Source organism: Linepithema humile, chromosome 1, assembly GCF_040581485.1.
Source record: "Linepithema humile isolate Giens D197 chromosome 1, Lhum_UNIL_v1.0, whole genome shotgun sequence".
In the NCBI taxonomy this organism is placed as follows: domain Eukaryota; kingdom Metazoa; phylum Arthropoda; class Insecta; order Hymenoptera; family Formicidae; genus Linepithema; species Linepithema humile.
Window position 1 is genome coordinate 26,290,872 of NC_090128.1, and position 23,273 is coordinate 26,314,144.

Here is a 23,273-nt window from a genome sequence, read left to right on the forward strand (position 1 = left end):
ATTACTCACGGATCACGTGTGTTGTACATTATTTACAGCAATCGGGCAAGGCTTGGCGAATTTTCTTCCCGAGCAGTTCAACGAGTTTGATCTGGAGCAATATTTTGTCGATGTGAGTATAACAATAATCTCTAATAGATTCCAACATGATCGACTCTACACTTATTTTTCAAATCGTAACAGCACCTGGTTGACAGCAACGGGTTCTTCCTCATAGTCACCTCAAGGGGGAAGATTGTCTACGTGAGTCGACAAGTGGAGCAACACCTCGGCCACGTCCAGGTGAGTTTTTGCTCTTATAACTGCAATTGCTCGAAAACTGTAGATATACTTCAATATTTTTGCGTAAAGGAAAAGATTAATTTTATTTCCTCTAAAAAATCTATGTGAAAAGGACACATTTGGTAATGCTGACGTATCTCATATAGAAATGAAACAATGAACAATTTATGAGTTTAGAAATATCAAATTTTTATATTAGTTACATAACTTAAAAGTTTTGACGATTATTACAATAAATGATTAATGTCTTTCGTGACAGATAAGTAAAAAAATTTAAACGAAAATAAAAAAGTCTGAATTAAATCATATTTATTTTTTTAATTTTTTTTTAATTCTGAATTTTTTACCATCATACTAACGTATAATATTTAGGATCTGAACATTTAAGAAACTTCAATATCTATATCGTATTATTGCAAACGATGTAATTTTTTTGCTCTCGACGCATAAGCGATTAAAAACCTGATTAGTCGCGAATATGAGACTTATCCTTGTTTGTTCACATATTCATCTACGATACCTTGAGCTTTAGATAAAAATGCAAATACATCATATCGATGAAGATTATGAGAACAGTTTTTCAGCAGGTATCATTGACAGCAGGACATATTAATACGCTTTATCACGTCTCGATGTAAGATCAAACTTACACTTTGTATCGTGCGGGATAAAACGCTTTAAATATTCGCCTTGGAAATATTAACGAGAGTTATTCATCCACGTCACTGTTACGCGGAATTTTCCGTCTTTTCCGTGCACGGCAATTTATTTTTTTACAGCGCATTTATATTGCGGGCATTGGAACTGTATAATATTTTCGCGCCAGAGTTGACGAAAGAAGGAAAGAGAAAGGAGGCGAGGGAAAGGATAAGAGAAAAACAGCGATCGCGATCTTGCGGCTGCAGCTTCGACCCACCCTGTACGCGCGGAGTTAGGAATTATCGATCAAATGAGCGCGTGCAACGCAAATACGCTCCCATGGCAACCGCGCGCGTTGTGTGCTCTTTGCTCCTTTCCGCTCGCTCCGGAACGTACCTGCCAATATCCGTTCGTTTTGTGTATTTGCACGCGGGAATTACCCGCGCAATTGCTCGCGAAAAGATCGCGTGTTTGTTCGCGCGTTTTTCGACGAAAAATTCTACTTGCAGCAAATAAGAGGTTGCAATGATTCCGCTGAGTAATTATTCGCCGGATCTACCACCGTACGATTTAAATTAAAAATTCACATATTTAATTTCATGCAAATATCTCGATTCAACGAGTTTTGCCAAAATTTTAATATCTTAATTTATTAAATATGCTTGCGTAAGTGGCGAAACGCGCATATGAACATTTTAGAGATAATCGGATTTATACACTGGAAAAAAAGTTTTGTTGTATTATAAGAAATTCTGGTTGATTCTACTAGTACGTTTGTTCAAAAATGGACAAAACAAATTTGTTGTTGGAATTACCAGAAGATTCTGTTAAATTTCATCCTGTTTAAATCTATCAGAATTTCTTGTAAACCTTACTACATCGTGTTGTTAGATTTACAAAACTCTACCAGAATTTCTTGTAAACCTTACCACATTGTGTTGTTAGATTTACAAAACTCTACCAGAATTTCTTGTTAACTTTACTATATCGTTTTGTTAGGTTAACACAACTTTGTAGTTAAAAAACAAGTTCGGATAGGTGTGGTTTTTGTAAAATACTAACAATATATTTTGGTTTAAAGCAGTGCTCGGAATTAGTCTGAACATTTCAGCCGATTTCCGTAGTATAACGCCTCCTTTCCTCTCCTTACCGCACGCGCCGCAGCCGCTAGGGCCAGCGCCGTCGAACGTTAGGAGCGGCACTATCTGATTAGGTTCTGTGAGTAGGTTCTTCTCCCTATTTATTAAAATTTAAAAAAATTTATTAAAATTTATTAAAAATAAATTTTTATTTTTAAATTTATTAAGTGGAAATATTTCAATAGATTTCTACGTCACCCATGAGGTACTAATGCTGACACGTTTTTCAAAAAGTGGTTTTTATCTACATTATTGCATCAATTGTTCATTCTCATAAAAGGCCAAGAAAATCTAATTAAGAAAATCTCTTTTATATATATATTTTTTTTTAAATTAAGAATTTATTTTTATCTAGTGGAATAGGTCTACGGAAAAAACCACTTTAAAAAAAACGCGTCAGCATTAGTATCTCATGGGTGACGTGGAAATCTATTGAAATATTTCCACTTAATAAATTTAAAAATAAAAAATTTATTTTTAATAAATTTTAATACATTTTTTAAAATTGTAATAAATAAGGAGAAGAACCCACTCATAATCAGATAGTGTCGCTCCTAACGCTCGGCGGCGCTGGCCCAAGCGGCTGTGGCGCGCGCGGTAAGGAGAGGAAAGGAGGCGTATACCACGAAAATCGGCTGAAATGTTCAGACTAATTCCGAGCACTGGTTTAAAGTATACTCAGTGATGTGATCATTGGCGGCGATTTGTCGGTTCGCCATGTGTGGAGTTGGACAACTTGATCGTAAGGGTTGGGGGGGGGGGGGACAAAAAGTTTTCAGAATTAATTTAATTTTTATATTAAAATTTCTTTATCATAAGAAATTATACACAATAATGAGCAACAAAATTGTAAATATTTTATACATATTTATAGTTTAACTTGAAACATACTTAAACTCACGAAACAAAACTTAATGAAAAAAATTTAATAAAAAATTTAATTTCGTAGAGCAAACGTTGTACTCCGAATTTTATTTTTTATAATAAATTCATCCATAAGTGCATCAATATCTAAAGTTTCAGCAATCTCGGAATGCATATGCAATATAGCTACTGAATTCAACCGAACTTGCTGCATCGTAGAACGCAAATATGTTTTTAATCTTCTCAAAGCAGAGAAAGAACGTTCTGCAGTACACGACGTCACCGGTATTGTTAATAGTATTTGAATTAGTTTTGTATACTCCGAAACCAAGTTTCTCACGATCTTATCTTTTCGAAGAATTGTAACAACGTCTCCGAGAGATGTCACCGTTAATTTTCGGCTGTGTAGTATGTCGAAAAACATTCTCCGATGGAGTGCGAGCTTCTGAATATCAAAATCATTCTTGTATTCTGCAAGAGCATTCTCAATTTCACTTTCGTTATATTTATTATTTCCGATTGCAACATTTTCCATTTCTTTTAAACGATTTTCCAATCGTTTTGGAATCTTACGAAGCCGCGGTAGTTTAGGATCTTCTAGTCCTAGTTGCTTAGCGTTAGTAATAGCTTCTTCCCATATCGACTCGAAATTATTCTTTCGGGATTTTGAAAATATCGAAATTACATTTTTTACCATCTCGTGTGATCTTTGAATGTTTAAATCCGTTTTTTGCAAGTTAGTGTTTAAAGTTTCGATAACTCCAAAAATTCTAATCATAAAACTTAGATTAAAATAAAATTCAAAACTTTCGAGATGATGTAAAAATCCAAGAGCTTTTGCATAGTTGCTACAATAAAATGTTGAATCAAACTCAAATAACAGTCGAGCTGCTTCATAATTGCTTGGTTCATACAGCGTTCTTAAAGATTTTACACGCATACACCACCTAATAAATCGAAAATATAACAAACGTTAATAATTCGTAAATCTAAATTAGTTTATATACATATATATAGCAGAATTTATCATTTATTCCTAAAATTCAATATTATTCAATTTTTAATTAAAATGTGATTATTCATAAACCGTTGTTAAAAAAAATTAATCAAAAGAAAGCACTTTCTCAGAAGGAAAAACAATGTTAAGTACATTTAATACATTCAGTACATGTATACATATATGTATATGTACAATGTAATTGCGAATATTTTATGTTTTATAAAATATTATCGAATATTTTATTTCAGTGTTATCTTAATTTTCACCTAGTTGGGCAAAACTGTGTAAGCGCAGGACTGATATCTGATTGCAATTCTTTAAAATGTCCTTGGCGCTTAGGGGAATCTCGTATAAAATTGATGAGCTCCTTTACCACACCAATGAAATTTTTTACGCTGGATATACACTGCATCCCGTCTTGTACTACTAAATTTAGATTGTGAGCATTACAGTGCACGTATAAAGCTCGCGGTTCACTTTCTTTAATGCGTGCCTGTAATCCTGTAATTCTTCCGCTTACATTAGCCGCTCCGTCATAACATTGTCCTCTTAAGTTATGGATATCCAGATCAAATCGAGCCAAAATATCTTTCACTATGTTAAATAATATTTCAGCTGTCGTACTTGGCGTTTCGTAAAATCCCATGAATATTTCTTCTATTGTCATATCGTCCAGTACGATTCTTATCGAAAAGGACACTTGCTCGAATCGTGTAATATCAGATGTTTCGTCGATTATTATAGAAAAATATTTGGCTTTTTTAATTTTTGCAAGTTGTTTGTTTAAAATTTCCTTTGCCATCAAATGAAGAATTTCATTTATTGAATCTTTATGAGTCCACTTAAATTTCGTTTGTCCAAGCCACTTCTTAAGTATGGAGACGTCTTCGGCTCGTAATTGCAGTAATTTTAATACATTAGAAGATTCGTCGGTTTTTCCACGAAAAGCTAATCCTTGTCGAGCTAAAAAATTTATAGTAGAAAATATTTTACGAAGGGCCTCTCGAGCATCTACCATTTCAGTTTGTTTAGCGGATGACATATGTTGAATAACAGTCGGTTTCTTCAGATTATTTAAACCAATTACAGCTGAAAGGTGAAAATCGCTTTTTTCATGATTTTTGAAGCGAGAAGCCGCGTTTTTCCAGTTACTGTAACCTTTGGTTACAAACGCTTCTTTTGCATTCATGGATTGAGTGTTAAATGGCAGTGTCAATTTCAGATCTATCGCTTGTGTGCATATTATGCAAATTGCTTTTCTGTCGACATTTAAATTTAACCACAAAAATTCTTTTGTCCATCGTTTAAAAGCTTTAGGAATATCTTTATCTGTAACGAAATAATTTAAATATATTCGTGAGAATTTATTAAATATGTATTAAATATCATGTTTTAAATATATACTCTATACTCTTGTATCGAGAATATATATATTTATTTATTAAAAAATTTAGCTGTATTTTCACGCAAAAATTCTAAAAAATGTAATAAATTATAGAAAATATAGGGAATTGAAATATATATATATAATTATTAACAGTTATTATGTATTTAAATTGGTTATTATATTCATACCTTGATTATTGTTTTGATCTGAAGTTTTACTAAATTTGGTCTCTTGCAAACAATTTATTGCACTCGTGTCATTTTCTTTCATGTTTTGTTTCTCCGGACAATCGGAGTCAGAGACACACGCCGCTTCACCTTGAGATTCTTTTGTATTGATAGAGATTGATAGATCGTTTCGTGGTTCAACATTTTCAAAGGCTGTATCTGTATTATTTCTCACTCGTATTATATACCTTTCCATTGTATGTAGTCGGTCTCACAAATGTACATGTACACACACAACGGCGATTGGGTTCTGTCTCTCTCTCACTCATATATTCCGAAACAAATAAAGACTAGTCCATGGTGTAAAGAATATAAGGTGAAGCATTCCGATGAATGCGCAGTGGTTCAAAAGTAGTGGGGAACAGCGAACCAATCAAATATGCCCGGTGATACAAAATTCAATATGGCCGGCGCACGATAGAATCAGTTACATAGTTTTGACAATGATTGACATCGGTGGCTATCACTTGTGTGCATGTGTGAATATTACTTGTGAAGTTTTGACAAGTCGACGACAAATTTTCAACCATGCCAAGTTGTTTCGTGAGAAATTGTAAAAATCGGACAAATTATATATTCAGCAAAAAAGTGAGATATTACTCGTTTCCTCAAGATCCTGAGCTGCGAAGAAAATGGTTACAGGCTTGCCAGAGGGATGAAAATTCAAAGATTACATGTGGTTAGTAAATATTACATTGCATTTACATTTTTCATATTAATAAACATATAATAATTGTATTGTTTAAATATATTATTTTTAAATAACTTACTACATTTATAATTGGCGCGTTTCCTCATCGGGCAAATTTGATTGGTTGAAATTTGAAGTCGCCGCCATATGCGCAATACTTCACCTTACATTCTTTACACCATGGACTAGTCGCTAAGATGCACGAAAGCTATAGACTAGCGCTCTTCGCGCAGAAAAATACGAACTATAAAAGAGAACTGCGTACTGCGTGAATATTTTATCGGCCGCGCTTGGTTTGCTCAGTGTGTGTAATTGAAATTTTCATCGAAATAAAAGTTCAAAAAAAATTTAATTATTTTTAGTTTAACACTTGTTATTTTCAAAAAGTTGTTTATGAAGAATTTTTCATGTGTGGAATTCCACACATGAAAAATTCTCATGTGTGGAGTACTCCACACACACCCCACAAAAGTCGCCGCCCATGGATGTGATGTTTCCTACCGGGCTCCTGGCTCCCGAGCCCGGTAGGAAACATTACATCACTGGTATACATATATTTCATTAAAAAAAAAAACACCACGTGATCATAAAACTTTTCGGATGTAAGGCTGATGGCAGAGACCGAGACGTAAAAACTTATGTATGTCGTAGTCGTTTCCACACATATCCAATAACCTTTCACGACTTACGTTTTTCTCTGCCTTACCATACGTCCACGACAGACGTCTACGACAGACATAAGTGCTTACTTCTCGTTCTCTGCCATCGGCCTAACTAATATTCCGTAATGGATTCCACGACGCGACGTAAAACTTTAGCGAGCTCAGTTGAGACTGTTCCGACTGCTTAACGCCATTGCTTCGCGAAAGATCTAATGCGCGCGATACACGCCGCGAGTAGCGAGGGCGCAGTAGCAGTGTAACAAATGAATGCGGCGAACAGTTGATCAACCGTTTAGTGAGTAATGACGAAACTGTTGCAGAGCGCTGCGATTTATGTAAATATAACAAGAAGTTTTGTAGATCCAACAAGAAAACACTTATTCAAATCCTTATAGTAAAGTTAACCAAACGGTGTTGATATAAGGTGTAAAATTTTGTGACGATAACCAGAAATTCTGTTTTGTTCGACTAAAATACGGTCAACCAGAAGAATTTTGTTAATATAATAAAACCATTTTTCTCAGTGTATAAGAATTTTGAGTAGAGTAATGTATTAATTATCTTATGAAAAAATAATGTTAATTATATTTTTAATTGTATTACAATTTGATATGATATTAAAATACATTTCACGAAACTTATTGATATTAATTAACATTAACGGAAAATTTATTCATGAAATGAAAAGAATTACGTGATTGTTAAATGGAGCATTGCAGAAATATCATCTATTTGTATTTGTTTTGCACGTTCGAGAGAATGAGTAATAAATTGACGTTGTAAAATGTGGAATTTGACTTCAAAATATGAGTTTATCAAGCGAGATGAAATAAATGCAAGAATGATTACGAAAGAATTACGGAAATCAGGGCATGCGAATTGGAGATAGACTTTAAAATGAAGTGATGAACATTAGGGGAATAATGCGACTCTAATTTATATCTTGCAAAAAAATCAAGTCGATTGATCTGCTGCAAATATTAAGCGAGTATTTTGCATGCGAATAATTGGCTCGATGAATATTGAGTTATTCAACGAACATCTTGCTTTGCTGCTTGCTGTGCTTTATACCTGGCGTAATATCGTCATCTGATCAACGTGCCGATCGTCCTGAACTTGACATTGTAACTGCACGTGACGCTCGAGAGATGAAAAGAGAGCAATGGAATAATTTTATTCAGAGTCGCTGCAGACACAAAGTCTAACAAATTAATTAAACTAATATGTTCATTGGTTATAATTATTAGAATCACGCAGTATAATCAACAGCAATAATTGAAAGTTACTACAAAATATATAAATAGTATAAAAAATATTTTAATTCGCTATCTTGGAATAGGAAATCACAAACGTAGATGCAAATAAATGTCATATATATATTCCGTTATACTGTTATATATTTTAAATTCAAATTCAGATGTTGAACGTAAATAATAAAATATTTTTAGCAATGCATAGTATACGTAAATTTCACAATATGACAATTACAAATTTTAACAGTATTTAGAAATCTCTATTTGTGTGAATTAAGAGATTCAAATTTGGAATTTTACATTTTATGATGATGTATAAATAATTTATTTTGTGTAACTTTTCACGGAATTTATTTTCGCGGACTTATAAACGAACGTTTATCATCGCCGTTGTGTATTTCGTCATTTTTTGACATTTTGAAAGCAATATAGTCGTGACCGGAATTTCTGCCGCTGAATTTAAGAGTTGTTATCCATCTCGGCGAAAGGTTGTACGAGAATGTCAGTCGAATATTTTATGAAGGACCGAATCAATAACGGACCTCTTCGCTGGAAACCGAATCACAAGTTTTATATTCTCGGATAACTTTGAAAAGAACAAATGTCGATAATAATCGCTAATGATAACCTCTGCAAGATCTTTACAAGAGCACATAATATGCGGTTTCGAGTCTTTTTCTTTGCGATTGCTTTCCCTTTGCGAGAATGAAGCAATTGAACGGTATAATTGATTACACAAATAAGAGCGTATATTTCTTAAGAGTTATGGAGAAATTCGTTCGCTAGCAACAAATGCAAACACGCGAGACACCATTTTTGTGCCTGTAAATGTACGCGGCTTTCGCTCGTGAAACTTCAACTCAGCAAAGTCCCGGGATTCCCACGGTTAGCTTGACGGTGTTTAACGAAACAATCCTACTGCGGCGTATAAGGATTGTACAGGCGCTTAGCTAAGCGACCAATTTTGATGGGAGGAACGTAGATTTAGGTTTACGTTACAAGCGATGACGCAAGAAGTCCCCGGAGGGACTTCAAGATAATATGATCCTGTATTGGGTAGTGGACCGTGATCAAAAAAATATACCTGAACGTAGCCGTAAATAATGCTAGCCATATATAATTACAACGGGAGATTAGGAACAAAGGCAGGGATAAAACAGATTTTCTCAGTTTAATTCCATTTAGATAGTTTTGTTTACGAATATTTCGTATTTTACTTTTGATTTAGTCAGATTGCGGCGTCATTCAGCTCTCTTCAGCGCGTTTATGTATTTTGTATTGATACAGTTATATTTAAATACTACTTGCATATTTAAATACTACTTGGTGTTTTTCTATTTCACATAATTTTATAGAAAATTTAATGGTATAGAAAGCAATAAGAACGAAAATCGCGTAAATTATTGTACATTAATTTATAACACGACAACGCTTCTGGTTCTTATTGCCTCCCATATCATTGTTTTCTTTTCTAAGAAATACCCATACATTACATAATTTGCAGGAAATTAACTGTCAATTTGAATTAGGATTTGATTTATGGGAGACTATTAGACACACGTTGTGAATCAGAACCGTGATTGCTGTTTATTAATAAATTTGAGTTTATTCTTTTGACTAATTTATATTTAATTTGTCCGAATTTGCGATAAGAGCCGTTGCAGGATGTTAGTGCTAAATTTTTAATTTTTCTTAAAGAAATTAGTAAATTAGTCTACAAGAGACAGTTAAATTGTACACCGATCTCAAATCGAGATACTTAAAGTGTACGAAATTTAAAATACATTGTTCTCATATATCGAGAAACTTTAATGTACGTATAGGAATTATTGTAAAGAAAGGAAGAGAGAAAAAGTATCAGGGCGCGAGTGGCTAAGCCGGGAATTGAACCCGGGTCTTCCGCTTGCCGGGCGAATGTGTTCTGACCATTAAACTACTCAGACCCCACGCTTCTAACATTTATCTCTCCTAGATTAGGAAATCAACAATGCTGTAGGACATAGCCACTCGCGCCCTGATATTTTTTCTCTCTTCCTTTCTTTACAATAATTCCTATACGTACATTAAAGTTTCTCGATATATGAGAACAATGTACTTTAAATTTCGTACACTTTAAGTATCTCGATTTGAGATCGGTGTACAATTTAACTGTCTCTTGTAGACTAATTTACTAATTTCTTTAAGAAAAATTAAAAATTTAGCACTAACATCCTGCAACGGCTCTTATCGCCATTTCATTATTTCTCGTTTGTTAAACATATGGAGCCTTTCCATTATATGTGTTTTAAAGTTGTCCGAATTTTCTAGAAAAGTCGTAGAATTTGAACTCTCTGTTCATCTGTAAGATAAATCTGCAAATAGCATCCTTTAATTTATTATAATTTCCCGCTTGTCCGTAACATAGATGAAAAAGAGAGAGATAATTATATTTTATATTAATCTTATAGAGTTATTGAAATCTTAATAATCAACAATGTTTACGAGTGTTCTCGGAAATCTCTCCGTCAAGGACATGTTTCTAGCGCTACCAGTAGCCACTTAGGGTTATCGCCCTTTTGTCTATGCTCAAGGTCGCACGTGTTTATGAGACTCGAGATTTCTTCTAGGCAACCGCGTATGACGACAAAGACGTTATTTGACTTAGAACAATATGAAAGATAAAACTTGTGCGACGCAAGGGCGCGAGAGGCAACCATACTATTCAGTCACAGAAATGAAATTAATTAAAATCCAAAGTTTCGTCTAGATTAGAAAGTTCTCCGGAGACTTCAATGCGCGTTTCAACTTCTTATTCGTATTCCGCAAAATTCGCGTTTTACAACGAGAGAGGATCGCTGTCAACGCGCGGCAAAATCGCAGCGTTCCAGTTTATTACTTTACTCCGCGGAGAGTACTCGGCGCTTGCTCCACAATCCGCTCTATTTTAATGTAATAACAATAACCACTTTGAAGCACAAGCGGATACTTTAGATACCATAATCCTCAAGTTACGAAAAGTTCGGCGCTCGCTTAAAGACAATTGTGCGCAGGCTCTCGCTTATATTGTATATGTATTATCGTCCCTTCCGGTCTCCCGGCATCCGCCCGCCACCACCAGAATCCTCCCCGTGTTTCCGCAAGAAAACAGCGAAGAGGGTGGACGGATGGCGGCGGTGGTAACAACGCCGTTGGATAAGATGTAAAAAAAATGTCCGCGCTATCGATCGCACCCGTTCTCACTCGCGCGCGGTGGCGCTTCAGATTCAGGCGTAACGATAATTCGCCACTCTGCCGTAACGAACCGGCTCTCCGGAGCCGACCAGAGCCTCTCCTTCTTTTTCTTCTCTCTTCTTTTCTCGCTCTCTCTTTCTCTCTCTCTCTCTTTCTCTTTCTTTCTCTCTTCCTCTTTCTCCCAGCTTCTACGTGTAAGAAATGCCGGAACAGACGGCGAGGGGAAAGGAGAAGAGACGGAGGAAGAAGGGCAAACGGGACGGGAGTTGTTTGCGAACACGGGTCTCTCGTTTTTCAAGAAGGCACTCACAATCAGGCTGTATTGTTCTCAAGGAGAAACCGCCTGCCGCGAAAACGAGCTTCGTCACCGACGTGGTGCACCATCGTCGTCGTTCGTCGTTGTCGTCATTGACGTATCGTGACGCGATTCGCTGCACGAGAGACACCGCTGGGCCTAGCCGAGTGTAGATGGTCCTTCACAGAAGGAGAACTTCACGAAGGGAACTTTGAAGTATCTTTTCAGGAAAACAGAGATACATGAATGTGTGGAAAATTAATGGAATATAGACACACGTTGTTACACTTTTGTTTTCAGGCAAAGATAATTTTTGCCGCGATAGCCGCGGCAATCGAGCTAATTAATAGTCCTCGCGCATTTAATTTTACAATTAAATTTTCTTATAATATTATCTTATTTTATAACACATAATTACAGTAGTTTATAATATAATTATGTCACGAAAATACAACACGTTGCTTTTACTCAAAGCCACTACGTGGTAATGAGGAGTTCTATTTCAAGACGATGTATTACTTGGCTAGTTCAAAATTAAACTAAATTAGACTAATAAATTAATTTGCTAATCAATTAAAGCAAAAAATTAAGAATTTAAGTTTTCTCGTAATACAATATATAGTAATTTAGTAATACAATAGTAATTACAATAGAGACTGAGTGGTTGTTGGATAACATCAACATTAACACAAATGCACGTCAGGCCACAAACTTCGGTCGCCGTCAGCGGTGCGAATTTGATTGAAACTTCGAAAATTAGACACCCGTCTGAATTTTGAAACGTTGCATTTTGCAGAACGAATTGCTGGGTCAGTACCTGTACAGTTTCGTCTATCCCGACGACTATTTAAAGCTCGCGGAAAACATCACGCCTGACGGGATGAAAGTGGAACTACCGGAGTACCTGAGGAGTAGCTCGCGGACATCCGAATCGATGCACGATAACAATTCCAGTTCCTCCGATGATTCGACGTCGACTCAACGAACAAAAGATTGGCCATTCTTCTCCGAGCAGAGGCGGACCTTCCAGATTCGTATGGCGCAGCGCACCGTCTCCAAGCGCGAGCACACGCAGTACGAATGGTTTGAAATTTCGGGAGTCTTCCGGATCGCGAACGCCTGCAAGAATTCAGATTTAAACGGAAACAAAGGGAGACATCGAGGTGAATAATTTTCTTAGTCTTCTGCACGCGGAAAACGCAAGTTTATTTTCTACGTTCTCCAAATTTTAACAATTTTATTCTCATGACAGCGACTTTCTCACTGAAAGTAACTTTTAATTCGAGTCAGATAAATCGAATTTAATTTGTTGGATAAAATAAATTTAAAGAAAGTAAATCTGAAAAGATTTAGCGCTGATCACACGATGAGAATATAAATCTAAATTTTTATTGTTCCTTTTAATTACGATTTTATCTTAATTTCTTGCTTTAATTATTTTCAATAATGTAAAATTCATATTTTAAACAATATGTGAGCAGTGCAGCAAACACGTTATTAAATCTTCTTGCTGAATAAAATGCAATCGGAAAGAGACGCTCCTTTGTATAAATCAGCAATAACGTGTTTCATTATGTAGGTGTCTTATGTCGAACGGTCTATAGCGAGTGCGAAGAGAACTTCTCGCGTAAATCCTCCGGATCGATGGTCTTGTTTTATTACGATTGAAACCCGTAGCGCTGGTTTCAAAACGAGTATCACAAATATTTACGCTACTCCTGTATTTAAATTTAGCCTTCGGCAACGCTGACGGAGAGGTATAAGCGCCGTCACAGGCGTGTAGCGTAAATTCTTCGACTCGCCTCTTAGATCAGAGCTGAACGCAGAAAGCACGTGTCGTACAGTACAGAGATGCGTGGTTTGAGACGGATCAGCATATAGACGGTCTCGATTACGCTGTCTTTTTACATACAGGATGTTCGAATTTGTGCCTTTTGCTATCGACCTTTTGCTTACGAATTCCTTCCTTCATGTATCTTGCATCAATCTTTTCTTAGTGTATATTTAATGGAAAGCCAATACAGCCGCTGTAACTTTTCACTTTTCAACGTTATCAATATCTCAGTAATCTCAGTTTAAAATTACATTTTTTGCTGGGACTCACTTCGTATTTACATTTTTCAGACTTTATTTGCATAAACTTTTTAACTTACGATCACTCGTGGACAAAAGTTATCGATGCCGCGACATTAAACATCGACTATTCTTTTTTTTTTGTGATTCACAATGTCTGTAATTAGAAAGCAATTGCAGTAATTGTCTATATTTTCTTGAGCGATACTGGTTTCACAGATTTGTTTTCAAATACTGCTTTCCATGGAGCACTTTAATGATGTATCGTGACGCAATTCGCTTCTGGGTACTCACGTTTCACTTCCGGCTTTACTCCGCCGTTAGGTCGCGTCTGATTGTTTACTAACCCCAGCCCTTTCTGATGACTTTGATAGAGACAACAGAGAGGTCGAGAATTACGACCAACGACGTCATTTTCGCCGGCATGGCGACGCTACCCAAGAAACGGTCTATTACCGAATTGTCAATAATGGACGCCAATAAAGACGAGTATGTGACGCGGCATCTGGTCGACGGGCGTATCATCTATTGCGATCACAGGGTGTCCGTCGTCGCCGGATACATGTCGGAGGAGGTGTCAGGTCTGAACGCGTTCGCCTTCATGCACAAGGATGATTTCAGGTGGACGATGATTGGCCTACGGCAAAGTAAGCGTTTCAATGTGTAATTAGCACTAAACCCTCGCACAACAAAGATTCGCATTCACCACGAAATCTCGCAGTACATTTTGCACCAAAGTATTTGCACAAAAGAGTCGTTAAAGAAGCATTATGCATTTTTATATTACATTTGTTTTATGTTTAAAACATAACATGGAGATTAATAATATTACATTACGCGTTATACTGAAATTATTTTAACGCATCCGGACCTACTTACGTTGTTTTACATGTTATTTCCATAACAAATTGCAATTTAAATATAGTAACAAAGTATATGCAAAGCAGCCTATTTAAAGTCCAGTTTGACGCTGGTAATTACTGACAATTTTTTTTATATATTTGCAGTGTACGACCGTGCCGAAACATGCGGCTCCTCGTGCTACAGGTTGCTCACAAAGACCGGACAATTTATCTACCTACGGACACATGGTTACCTCGAGTTCGACAAAGACACGCAAACGGTGGAATCCTTTGTTTGTGTTAACACCTTAGTATCGTAAGTATGTTTCGCACATTAAGACACATTGGGACAAATGACAAACCGGTTTTGATACAAAAATCGACGTTGGAGCAAGAAATATGAAGGAACAACGAATTATTGAAGAAAAAATAATTCGGAAATTTTTGAAACTGTTGATTGAATAACGCTGAAATTGGTTTTATCAAACAAAATTTCAATTTTTTTTTTTTACATTTGCTCTGTTTTTCTGCTTGCTCCAGTCTATTCTTTTCGTCAAAAAGAACTGTTCTTTTTGTCCCTCAAGTGCTAAACAAACGTCGGAAATATCATGCAACCAATATTCAGCAACATATAGCAATGGGGAAACTTTGTGTGCAGGGAAGAGGAGGGCCTCCGACTGATAATGGAGATGAAAGAAAAATTCTCCGCGATAGTGTCCACAAATGGATTGATTCCGAACCTTACCGATATTAACTCGTCGATAGAATTGGTAAGTCAAACTATCCTATCGCGCAGACCTGGTAGATTGTAAATGGTAGTTTAGTAGGTCTGATTGAAACGGCGTTTTCGCCGTTTACACTGCGCGTAAGACTTGGAGCGGAAAGGTAATTTAACGATCTGAATGTTCATTAGTGCTCGAGCTCCCAATCATCGAATCCGAAGTGCAGTCTTGAAGATCCGACGCAGCTCGAGGACGCGATAACTCACCTAATCAGCGATTTACCTTCGCCCTCGCCCTCGAGCATGTCGGAAGACTCTTTTTCGCCGATGCCGAACACACAGTATGTAAAGGCTGCTATATTCGCGTCTCGTATGCCACCGGTTGCTACGCATGCCAACAAGGTTGGTATCAATAAGCTCGATCTTTTCAAGATGAAAGGTAAAAGCAATTGTACATCATCGAAAGAATCCAACAATCATAAACACACGATCGGAAAGTGTATGAATCCCAATAAAGCGAAGGAAAGTTCAATATCGGATTCAGAGAGCGCAAAATCATCCGGCAAGTCCATAAAGGTGCTCGATATGATGGAAACTGCCCACAACAGCCGCGGCAACAGTCAGAACGTCGATGTGCCGACACAATCGAACAGTCTTGCCACTCATAAGCCTAATACAAATCCTTGCGTGTCTTGCAGTAGTCATACATCATGTATGGATGCTCCTCAAAGCGCAAATGTCTCGAACACGCAGGAAAGAATGAAGCAGCAGAGCAACGCTAGCATGTTGCCGCGAAATACGTTGCACGAGTTTGCCGCGTACAACATCAAGGTGGAATGTGGCGTCGAGACGTTCAATTGTCGCCAGAAACAGAAGTCGGTACTGCAATACTTAGACTGCGACAGCGTGAGTGACAGTTCCATCGTCTCAGCGAGTGTCGAAACGCATACGACAAGTCGAGGTACGTTGAAAAGGATATGCAGCGACGAAGATTTTTCGACGACGCATAAGAAGAGGCCCAGCAATGTGTATGCATCGACAAACACTAACGAAGAACAGCAGGATGTTTCTCATATGAAGTGCAGGGGCATGACTTCCGCGAGTGAAAACAAGTATCCCACACTCGAGTTTAATCAGTTTAACGACGTCAATTCGCAACCTCTGATGACGGCGTCGCCTAACTCAAATCTGCACGAGGTTGGAACGGACTATCAGCAGCTAATAGATCCATTCGGGAATCCACTGATCGTGACGAATGCCGACGAGGAGCAGTTTATGCAGAACTTGAAGGACGCGAAAGATGATACGCCCTTGAGTCCAGACTTGGACGCAAATCCAGGTATTGCAATATAGAACTCCCGTTCGTCTCTCTCAACAAAGTAAAATGTGTAATTTTATTTTTATCTTTAATAAGTTTTTACACTCTGAATGTTTCTTACATTCTTACGTATAAATCTTACGTATTTTTACTCCTTTTTTGTTGCCTTGATTAACGTCATATTATCCTATAAATATATTCTTAATATAAACTTTTTCTTTCTGTTTTCTTGCAGAGTTTATGATGAAGATATTAGACGGTTTTCCTAACGAATCTACAACGGACTTTAAAAGTAAGAGGCCACCCGGTAGCGCATAATACCTCTTGATTTTTATTAATTTAACTACTACTGCGGGATTAAGTGGCATTAGTCGCCACGTCAAATAGGAGACATAACTATTGGAAAATATCTTCTAATTTATTTTTAGTTTTATCTTAATAATATTAATCTAACCATGTGTTCTAATTATATAACAAATGACAAAAAGAAAAAATTCACGCAAATGCTTATAACGATAAAATATTTTAAGTTTTAATTGCTGGAATATAATTAATAAAATTAGTATTAAATTAGTATATTAAATTAGTATTAAATTTTTAATTGTATGATTTAATACAGGCAATATATATTACGTATAAAATACGTGTAAAATATTACGTTTACATACTATATTGTCTTTGATGAGAGAGGTGTATTTATCAAATTAATTTTTTACTTATTTTAGACGACTTTAATGAATCAAGAGCACAGCAGTTTATAGCACTTGAAGATGTAAGTATAGAATGTGAATCATTATAAAAGTGAATAATTTAGAAATGGTTTAGAGAAACAAACTCTTGAGCTAAATTATACAATGCGTTTACAGCAAATAGTCAATGAAGGGTTAAGACGCAAACATATTGACCTATCAAAAGAACAGACGAAACGTGAATCCCAAATCAACGTGTTGGCGCAAGATCTCAAAGGTTCGGCCTTACGTGCCCAGAGAGAGAACTTGTCACAGATAGAGGTACATACTGATACTGCTGTCTTCACATTGATATTGAAACGTACGATACGTTAAGATTAATTTGCCAATTTATTATTTTTTAGGCTGAGCACAACAAGCAGATACAAATGCTTAAAACTTTACAGCAGGACCATGCCAGAATGCAAGCAAATGCCAGATATCTCACTATATCAGACATGGGGTAGTTTCGCAGTCGCTTCGCGAGTTTTGTTGGAACCACTTTTGAGAAACTGTGCTAATCGATGAGAAGCTTTAAGAATCATTAAAAGTCTCATCTCAAGAAACTAAACAAGGACATACGTGCAATTTGCATAAAGTTTCTCAGATTATATTTTGATATTGTATTCTGGGATTTCCTTTGTTTCCGAATTACCGAATCACAAAAGTTTACGGCAGGTCTGGATAATCTTCAACGCAGCGCGCGCAGGTAGCGTATGCAGAACCACTCGGTTCATGAAGAAGAAAAGCATTGCTTAGACCGACTGGTGATTCATCCATTGTTAGGTAAAGCAGTCTGTATGTTTCCATCAACTATAAGTGAAAAAAAACCAAGTGAAGAGATAGTGGAAAAAAGAACTCGAAGTGGTTGACGTGTACAAGTGATTCTTTTCCTTTCTTTTTTTTCCGTTCTCTTAACTCTTTACGATCACGACAAGGACTTTGTTACGCGCGCAGCCGTGCAAAAGGTCGCGCACTTCGCTCACTGATTGACCGTGCAGATCGTACAAAGCCGTTGGTAAACGGTCCATTATAAGTAACAATCGCTTCTCTGGCAGATTTCCTGCGGCGATCGAGTGTTATGCAGTTGGCAGTTTTCAAATTTTACGATAGTGAACTTGTACATATGATATACGTTCGATTCTAAGCGGCACTTTCTTCGCACTAAGTTTCTCGCTCGCCACAAGTCTGGCCGAGCTTAACTACCTCTGCGGTTATGCATGTATCGGATGGATACGAAACCAGTCTCGGCTTTATCTTTATTGGTTGTAATTACGGACTCCTTCACGGTGTCGAAAATTAATAATACTCAAAGTGCTGTTTTACCTTTTTATAATCATGAATCAATACCATTAAAAACGATTCGGTAATTTTAACGAATGATGTTTTAATTTATCGTAACTTGTGTAATTTCTATTGCGTTTTTGTGTGTGCGCGCACGCAAAAATAACAAACACAAAAGATTAGAGTATGTCTATAGGGTTGCCACGTGTCCTACTTTTGGTGGGACAGTTTTACAACTGTCTACAATGTACCTGAATTACATTTACGTTTAAATGTCCTGTAATGCTTAGAAATTAAATGTCTAATTATGTGTTGGTAAAAGATGATAATAAATATATAAGCTTTAGTCATTGAAAGTAGATCTCCTTTTTTACTTGCTTATTCCTCTTTTTCTGCATGGTTACGCTACCTCTTCTATGTACAGTTCTACTCTACTTCTTTTAAAAATGTGGTAACCCTATAAGTACATTTCTAATGTTATTACGTTACAAGCGCAGTAAATCCTCCGAGAATATTTTAACTTTGCTATGTACAAATACAAAGCATTAAATGTAATAATATTAAGATAAATGTAAATAATATATTTAAACAAACTTATTGTTCTTATTTAAACCAATTTCTTACAAAAAAATCGAATCGTCTAGTTACCGTTTTACTCAATTGATTTGCATAAATGAGGTTTTACGATATACGCCAAGTTTTGCTACGTCTTTTTATAACTTGTTTGATTGACTTTTTATGTTCCACTGGCTTTGCTATCCATCCAATATTATGTTATTACGCGAATATGCATATTAATAAACGCTATTTTTATTTTATCAGTAGTTGACCTCCACAGTAATGAGTATCAATGAGAGTGGTGAACAGAAGCTACACATTTGATTTGTGTGTATCAAATGTTGATACGAATGCACATTGGTCAAACGTATTTTTTGTGACTACTTATGACGCCGCAGGTCAGCGTGGATATAAACGTATTGTATATTATATATTGTTAAAGTGTAAAAGATATTAATATAAGAGAGTGACGGAAATAGTATACTTGAGAACATATTCAGCACTGGCACTTAACAGATTTACGAGTTTACTTGAATTCTGTCTGTACACGTATAACGTAAGGCTGGTCCTATAAAAAAAATACACACATACATATATATATATATATATATATATATATATATATATATATATATATATATATATATTAAACATGATGTTTCTCAAGTTGACAATTTTTTCTCTTTCTTTTAAACAATAATTACTAATCAAGCATCTTGAATGTATATCTGTTACTTGCAGCCATGTGCTATTGTAAAATTTTCATGTTTTTGGTATTGAGTTGATGAGAAGAAAAATTTATTCTTTTTCTATCTAATTATATCGAGATGAAAACAATCTGAACTAAAACAAACGATTTTTTTTATCAACTTAATCCATCTATCTATAACAGTTTGTCGCCATCTTACCGCATCCTCTCGCAGATGCTCAAAGCATCTGAAACTTACAAGTTTTAACACCGGCTCCGAACGGCTAAGTTAAGGCTTTTTTAAGGCAAGAATACTGCTCGCTGGTTGCCAGCCTAGCTGAGAGACAGCGATCGTAGATTTATTTCTATTTTTGTGTAACTGTCGAACCCGCCTCACTGATTTGCTAGGCCAACGCATTAATAATTAGTACCCGGAAATTTTAGACGATCGATCGGTTCAAACAGTTTTTAAAAAATTTTTATTTTTTAAATTTCAACTTTTGATGATGACGAAAAACGATATATATGTATATATACATACATGCATACACACACACACATTATATTCAAAAGTTGTAAAAAAATTGTCGTTGACTCGTTTTTAATGTCACATTGATGTCAAGTGAGGAAGTCAAGATTGTTGAACGATAAAGGCCTCTATAATAACAATAGTTACATAAGTGCAATGTCGGAATTGTAAAATTGTGAAAGATAATCTCTTTCTCCGTTCTCATTGTTTGTCTTTAATAGTGGAAAGACTTGACTATCCTCACGTGCCGATCATTGATAAGAATCTACGTTTTTTATGCCGCTGAAAATAAAGGAATATTTAATTAACTTGTATGTATGAAACCAACGTCGCATAATCGACGATCGCGCGTAAAGCGGGCATCAAGTCAGCTAATCATCGCACTTGATGCCCAAATTTCCTCGCGATCTTATAGTACAAAGAACAAGTCTAAACTGTCTGTGTTCGATGTACATCTCATCTCCTTCTCTTTCTCTCTCAACCTATCTTTTCACGTTATCAGCAGTCATACTTATAATGATTGGTATCAATATTTTACAATGGTGATGTACGTCGTCTTAGTTGTCATTAGACAGAATGGAACGTTCAAAACAGTATTTGAAGATTTCAATTGCGTGCGAACAAAGAATAATAGCGACGAAATTGTTTAAAGAGAAAAACAGAAGCATACGAAGATCATTTTTTCTCAACATCAATTTTTATTGCTATTTGAATCATTTTTACAAATCCTGATATTTACAAAAAAAAATATAATACTGTTATCGACGAAAAATTATGAAAAAAAATAGTCTAGCGTAATCACGATTTATACGGCACATTGGGGATTGTAATAATATAAATATTTATTCATTTTTGCACAACGAATTAGTTATTGCAATATTTTAAATAGAATGAATATGTGCATAATTATGCGCAAAGATGAAATACTTGTTTTTAATTACAGTTATGCGTTAAAAAGTATTCTCGTAACAGAGTACAGAAAAAGATCTTGGTAAACTCCTTTGTCTTAAGGTAACTAAGAAATATATACATATATATATATATAATAAACGGGTGCTTTATAAATATTGGAAATGAGTGGATACTAATGCAACACAGACAGACGGCTCTACAGTTTATTATACACTAAGGATAAACTTTAACTTTATATATACCACTGTAAATACTACCTTATTATATTTTATACTCTGCTGATTACACATAAATGGCTTTCCAATTTCTTTCTATAAGGAACAAAGGCAAAGGCGATTAAGTGTGGTTGTGTATATTCTTTTTGTATGCCTCTACATATACACATTAAATACAGAATGTATGGCACATACGCGTCAGTGCCACTTAGATCTTTGTAAGATCAGATTGTATAATTCAATTTATATTACTATTTTGTTGTTTTTTTTAACACAAGAATTTTAAAGATTCTTGCTTGGGACGAGCAGTGTCCCCTCATTTAGCAGTCTTATACACTACATCGAGAGTCAAACGTGTTTTTTTTATCTCTTTAATTTGTATTAGTAATTTTTGCAGCAAAACTTGTATAACGTATCGAAACAGAATATGCGTGCACAATGTATAAGTAAGTTTCAATCATTCGCCCGATTATAGAAATCAGTTTTGTATTATATTCCAAATATTCCAAATTTTAATGACTTGTACTAAGTATACTGTGTGACGAGGGGTCTAATTCTAAATTCTCACGATGACGTATATGGCTCGTTAAACATTGCGTGCACAGTGAAAGAATCGCGTTTTTCGTATAACATATATAATAGAATAAAGAGAAAGGATAGTTTATACTTACCTTCTACCAGTTTGCTCATGCGTGCGTTATAAAAATATTTCCATTATTTTATCATTGAACGAAACTCGGAACGATCCATATATGAGCACGTGAATTGTTTTTGGACAAGTCTCAGTCGGCCGATAACTGTACAAGCGGAAATGTTTGTAGAAAATTTTCTAATGTATAATCCCAGTGTTTTTCGCTATCTGTTAAGACGTTCGCTATCTGTTACCTATGTAAATTCCCTGATAGAATTATTAAGATGAACGCGTCGATGTAAGTCGCATTCTCGAGCATTCTGGTGAGAAATCTTCCACCAAATTATTTTATGGCTTTTTCTTCACTCTTTACGCAGCTTTTTTTACACATTTTGAATATATGAATATTTTTAACAATATTATATCTCATGTCGGACTTATGACATAATTATAACTGCAAATTAAAAATGGCATCTTTTATTTTAATGTTGTGATATAATGCCAACGCAAACCAAGACTTAACATATTCAAAATCGATTTTTAAAGAATGAATATTTTTAAAAACAGCTACATTTCCTATTTTTTTTTATGTTAAAGGTGGATAAGTCTCACCAAGAAACTGTAAAATAATTATAAGGAAGATACGCATACATTGTGAACGGTCAAAAAAATTGTGCAGAGATTTATAAAAATGTTTACAGGCAGGTCGTTTAAGACAGTGCAGTTATTTATCAGGCATAGGAGTTAATGATAGCGCGAGGCATAATAAAACTCAGCCAGAAAAGCATTAAAAAAAATTTCTTTTAATTGGATAGATTTTCGCTTTTGATGGGTGATGAAAATTAATAAATCAATCCATAGTTTGCATGAATTCGGCTATTTCTGAATATATAACGAAAAAAATATACGAGCATATATATAAAAAAAAAGGAAAAAATTTATAATTGTCAATAATAAAGAAATATAATGATGGAGGAGGATCGTGCACACATATGTATAGTTATTGTGTCAAGACTGAATTATTAAGACTTCGTAGAAGATGGAACATTTTTGTAAATAACACTGCCTGGAAGGAAATATATGTAGAAATTATATGAATATTGTGGAAGTGTCATTGTTTGATTT

At 35.5% G+C, this 23,273-nt stretch overlaps 2 protein-coding genes across 3 annotated transcripts in view; one reads left to right on the top strand and one right to left on the bottom strand.

Annotated features, from left to right (window-relative positions):
- LOC105678065 (uncharacterized) overlaps positions 1–23,262 on the top strand; it is a 105,162-nt gene extending 81,900 nt beyond the window's left edge. For both annotated transcript variants that reach the window (XM_012377075.2, XM_012377074.2), the window contains 11 exons: positions 39–112; positions 184–282; positions 12,446–12,812; positions 14,097–14,369; positions 14,730–14,880; positions 15,223–15,334; positions 15,478–16,624; positions 16,839–16,895; positions 17,329–17,375; positions 17,470–17,613; positions 17,697–23,262. In XM_012377075.2, the coding sequence (XP_012232498.1) occupies positions 39–112; positions 184–282; positions 12,446–12,812; positions 14,097–14,369; positions 14,730–14,880; positions 15,223–15,334; positions 15,478–16,624; positions 16,839–16,895; positions 17,329–17,375; positions 17,470–17,613; positions 17,697–17,798 (2,573 nt within the window). In that variant the 3' untranslated portion in view covers positions 17,799–23,262. The remainder of the gene's footprint in view (positions 1–38; positions 113–183; positions 283–12,445; positions 12,813–14,096; positions 14,370–14,729; positions 14,881–15,222; positions 15,335–15,477; positions 16,625–16,838; positions 16,896–17,328; positions 17,376–17,469; positions 17,614–17,696) is intronic.
- On the bottom strand, positions 2,906–7,679 carry LOC137000859 (zinc finger MYM-type protein 1-like). Its single transcript, XM_067358444.1, has 3 exons — positions 5,500–7,679; positions 4,191–5,253; positions 2,906–3,871 (listed from the first exon to the last, which is right to left on the bottom strand). Exons 1-3 carry the CDS (start codon positions 5,732–5,734, stop codon positions 2,998–3,000), a joined length of 2,172 nt encoding a protein of 723 aa, XP_067214545.1. The 5' UTR covers positions 5,735–7,679; the 3' UTR covers positions 2,906–2,997.
- Positions 23,263–23,273: the final 11 nt, after the last annotated feature.

What these genes read in the sequence shown, in the direction of transcription:
- LOC137000859 (XM_067358444.1), bottom strand. Translation starts at nt 5,734, where the DNA reads ATGGAAAGGTATATAATACGAGTGAGAAATAATACAGATACAGCCTTT. An exon ending in AGATCAAAACAATAATCAAG is followed by an intron (nt 5,254 to 5,499) that starts GTATGAATATAA and finishes ATTTCGTTACAG; the next exon opens with ATAAAGATATTCCTAAAGCT. An exon ending in ACACAGTTTTGCCCAACTAG is followed by an intron (nt 3,872 to 4,190) that starts GTGAAAATTAAG and finishes TCGATTTATTAG; the next exon opens with GTGGTGTATGCGTGTAAAAT.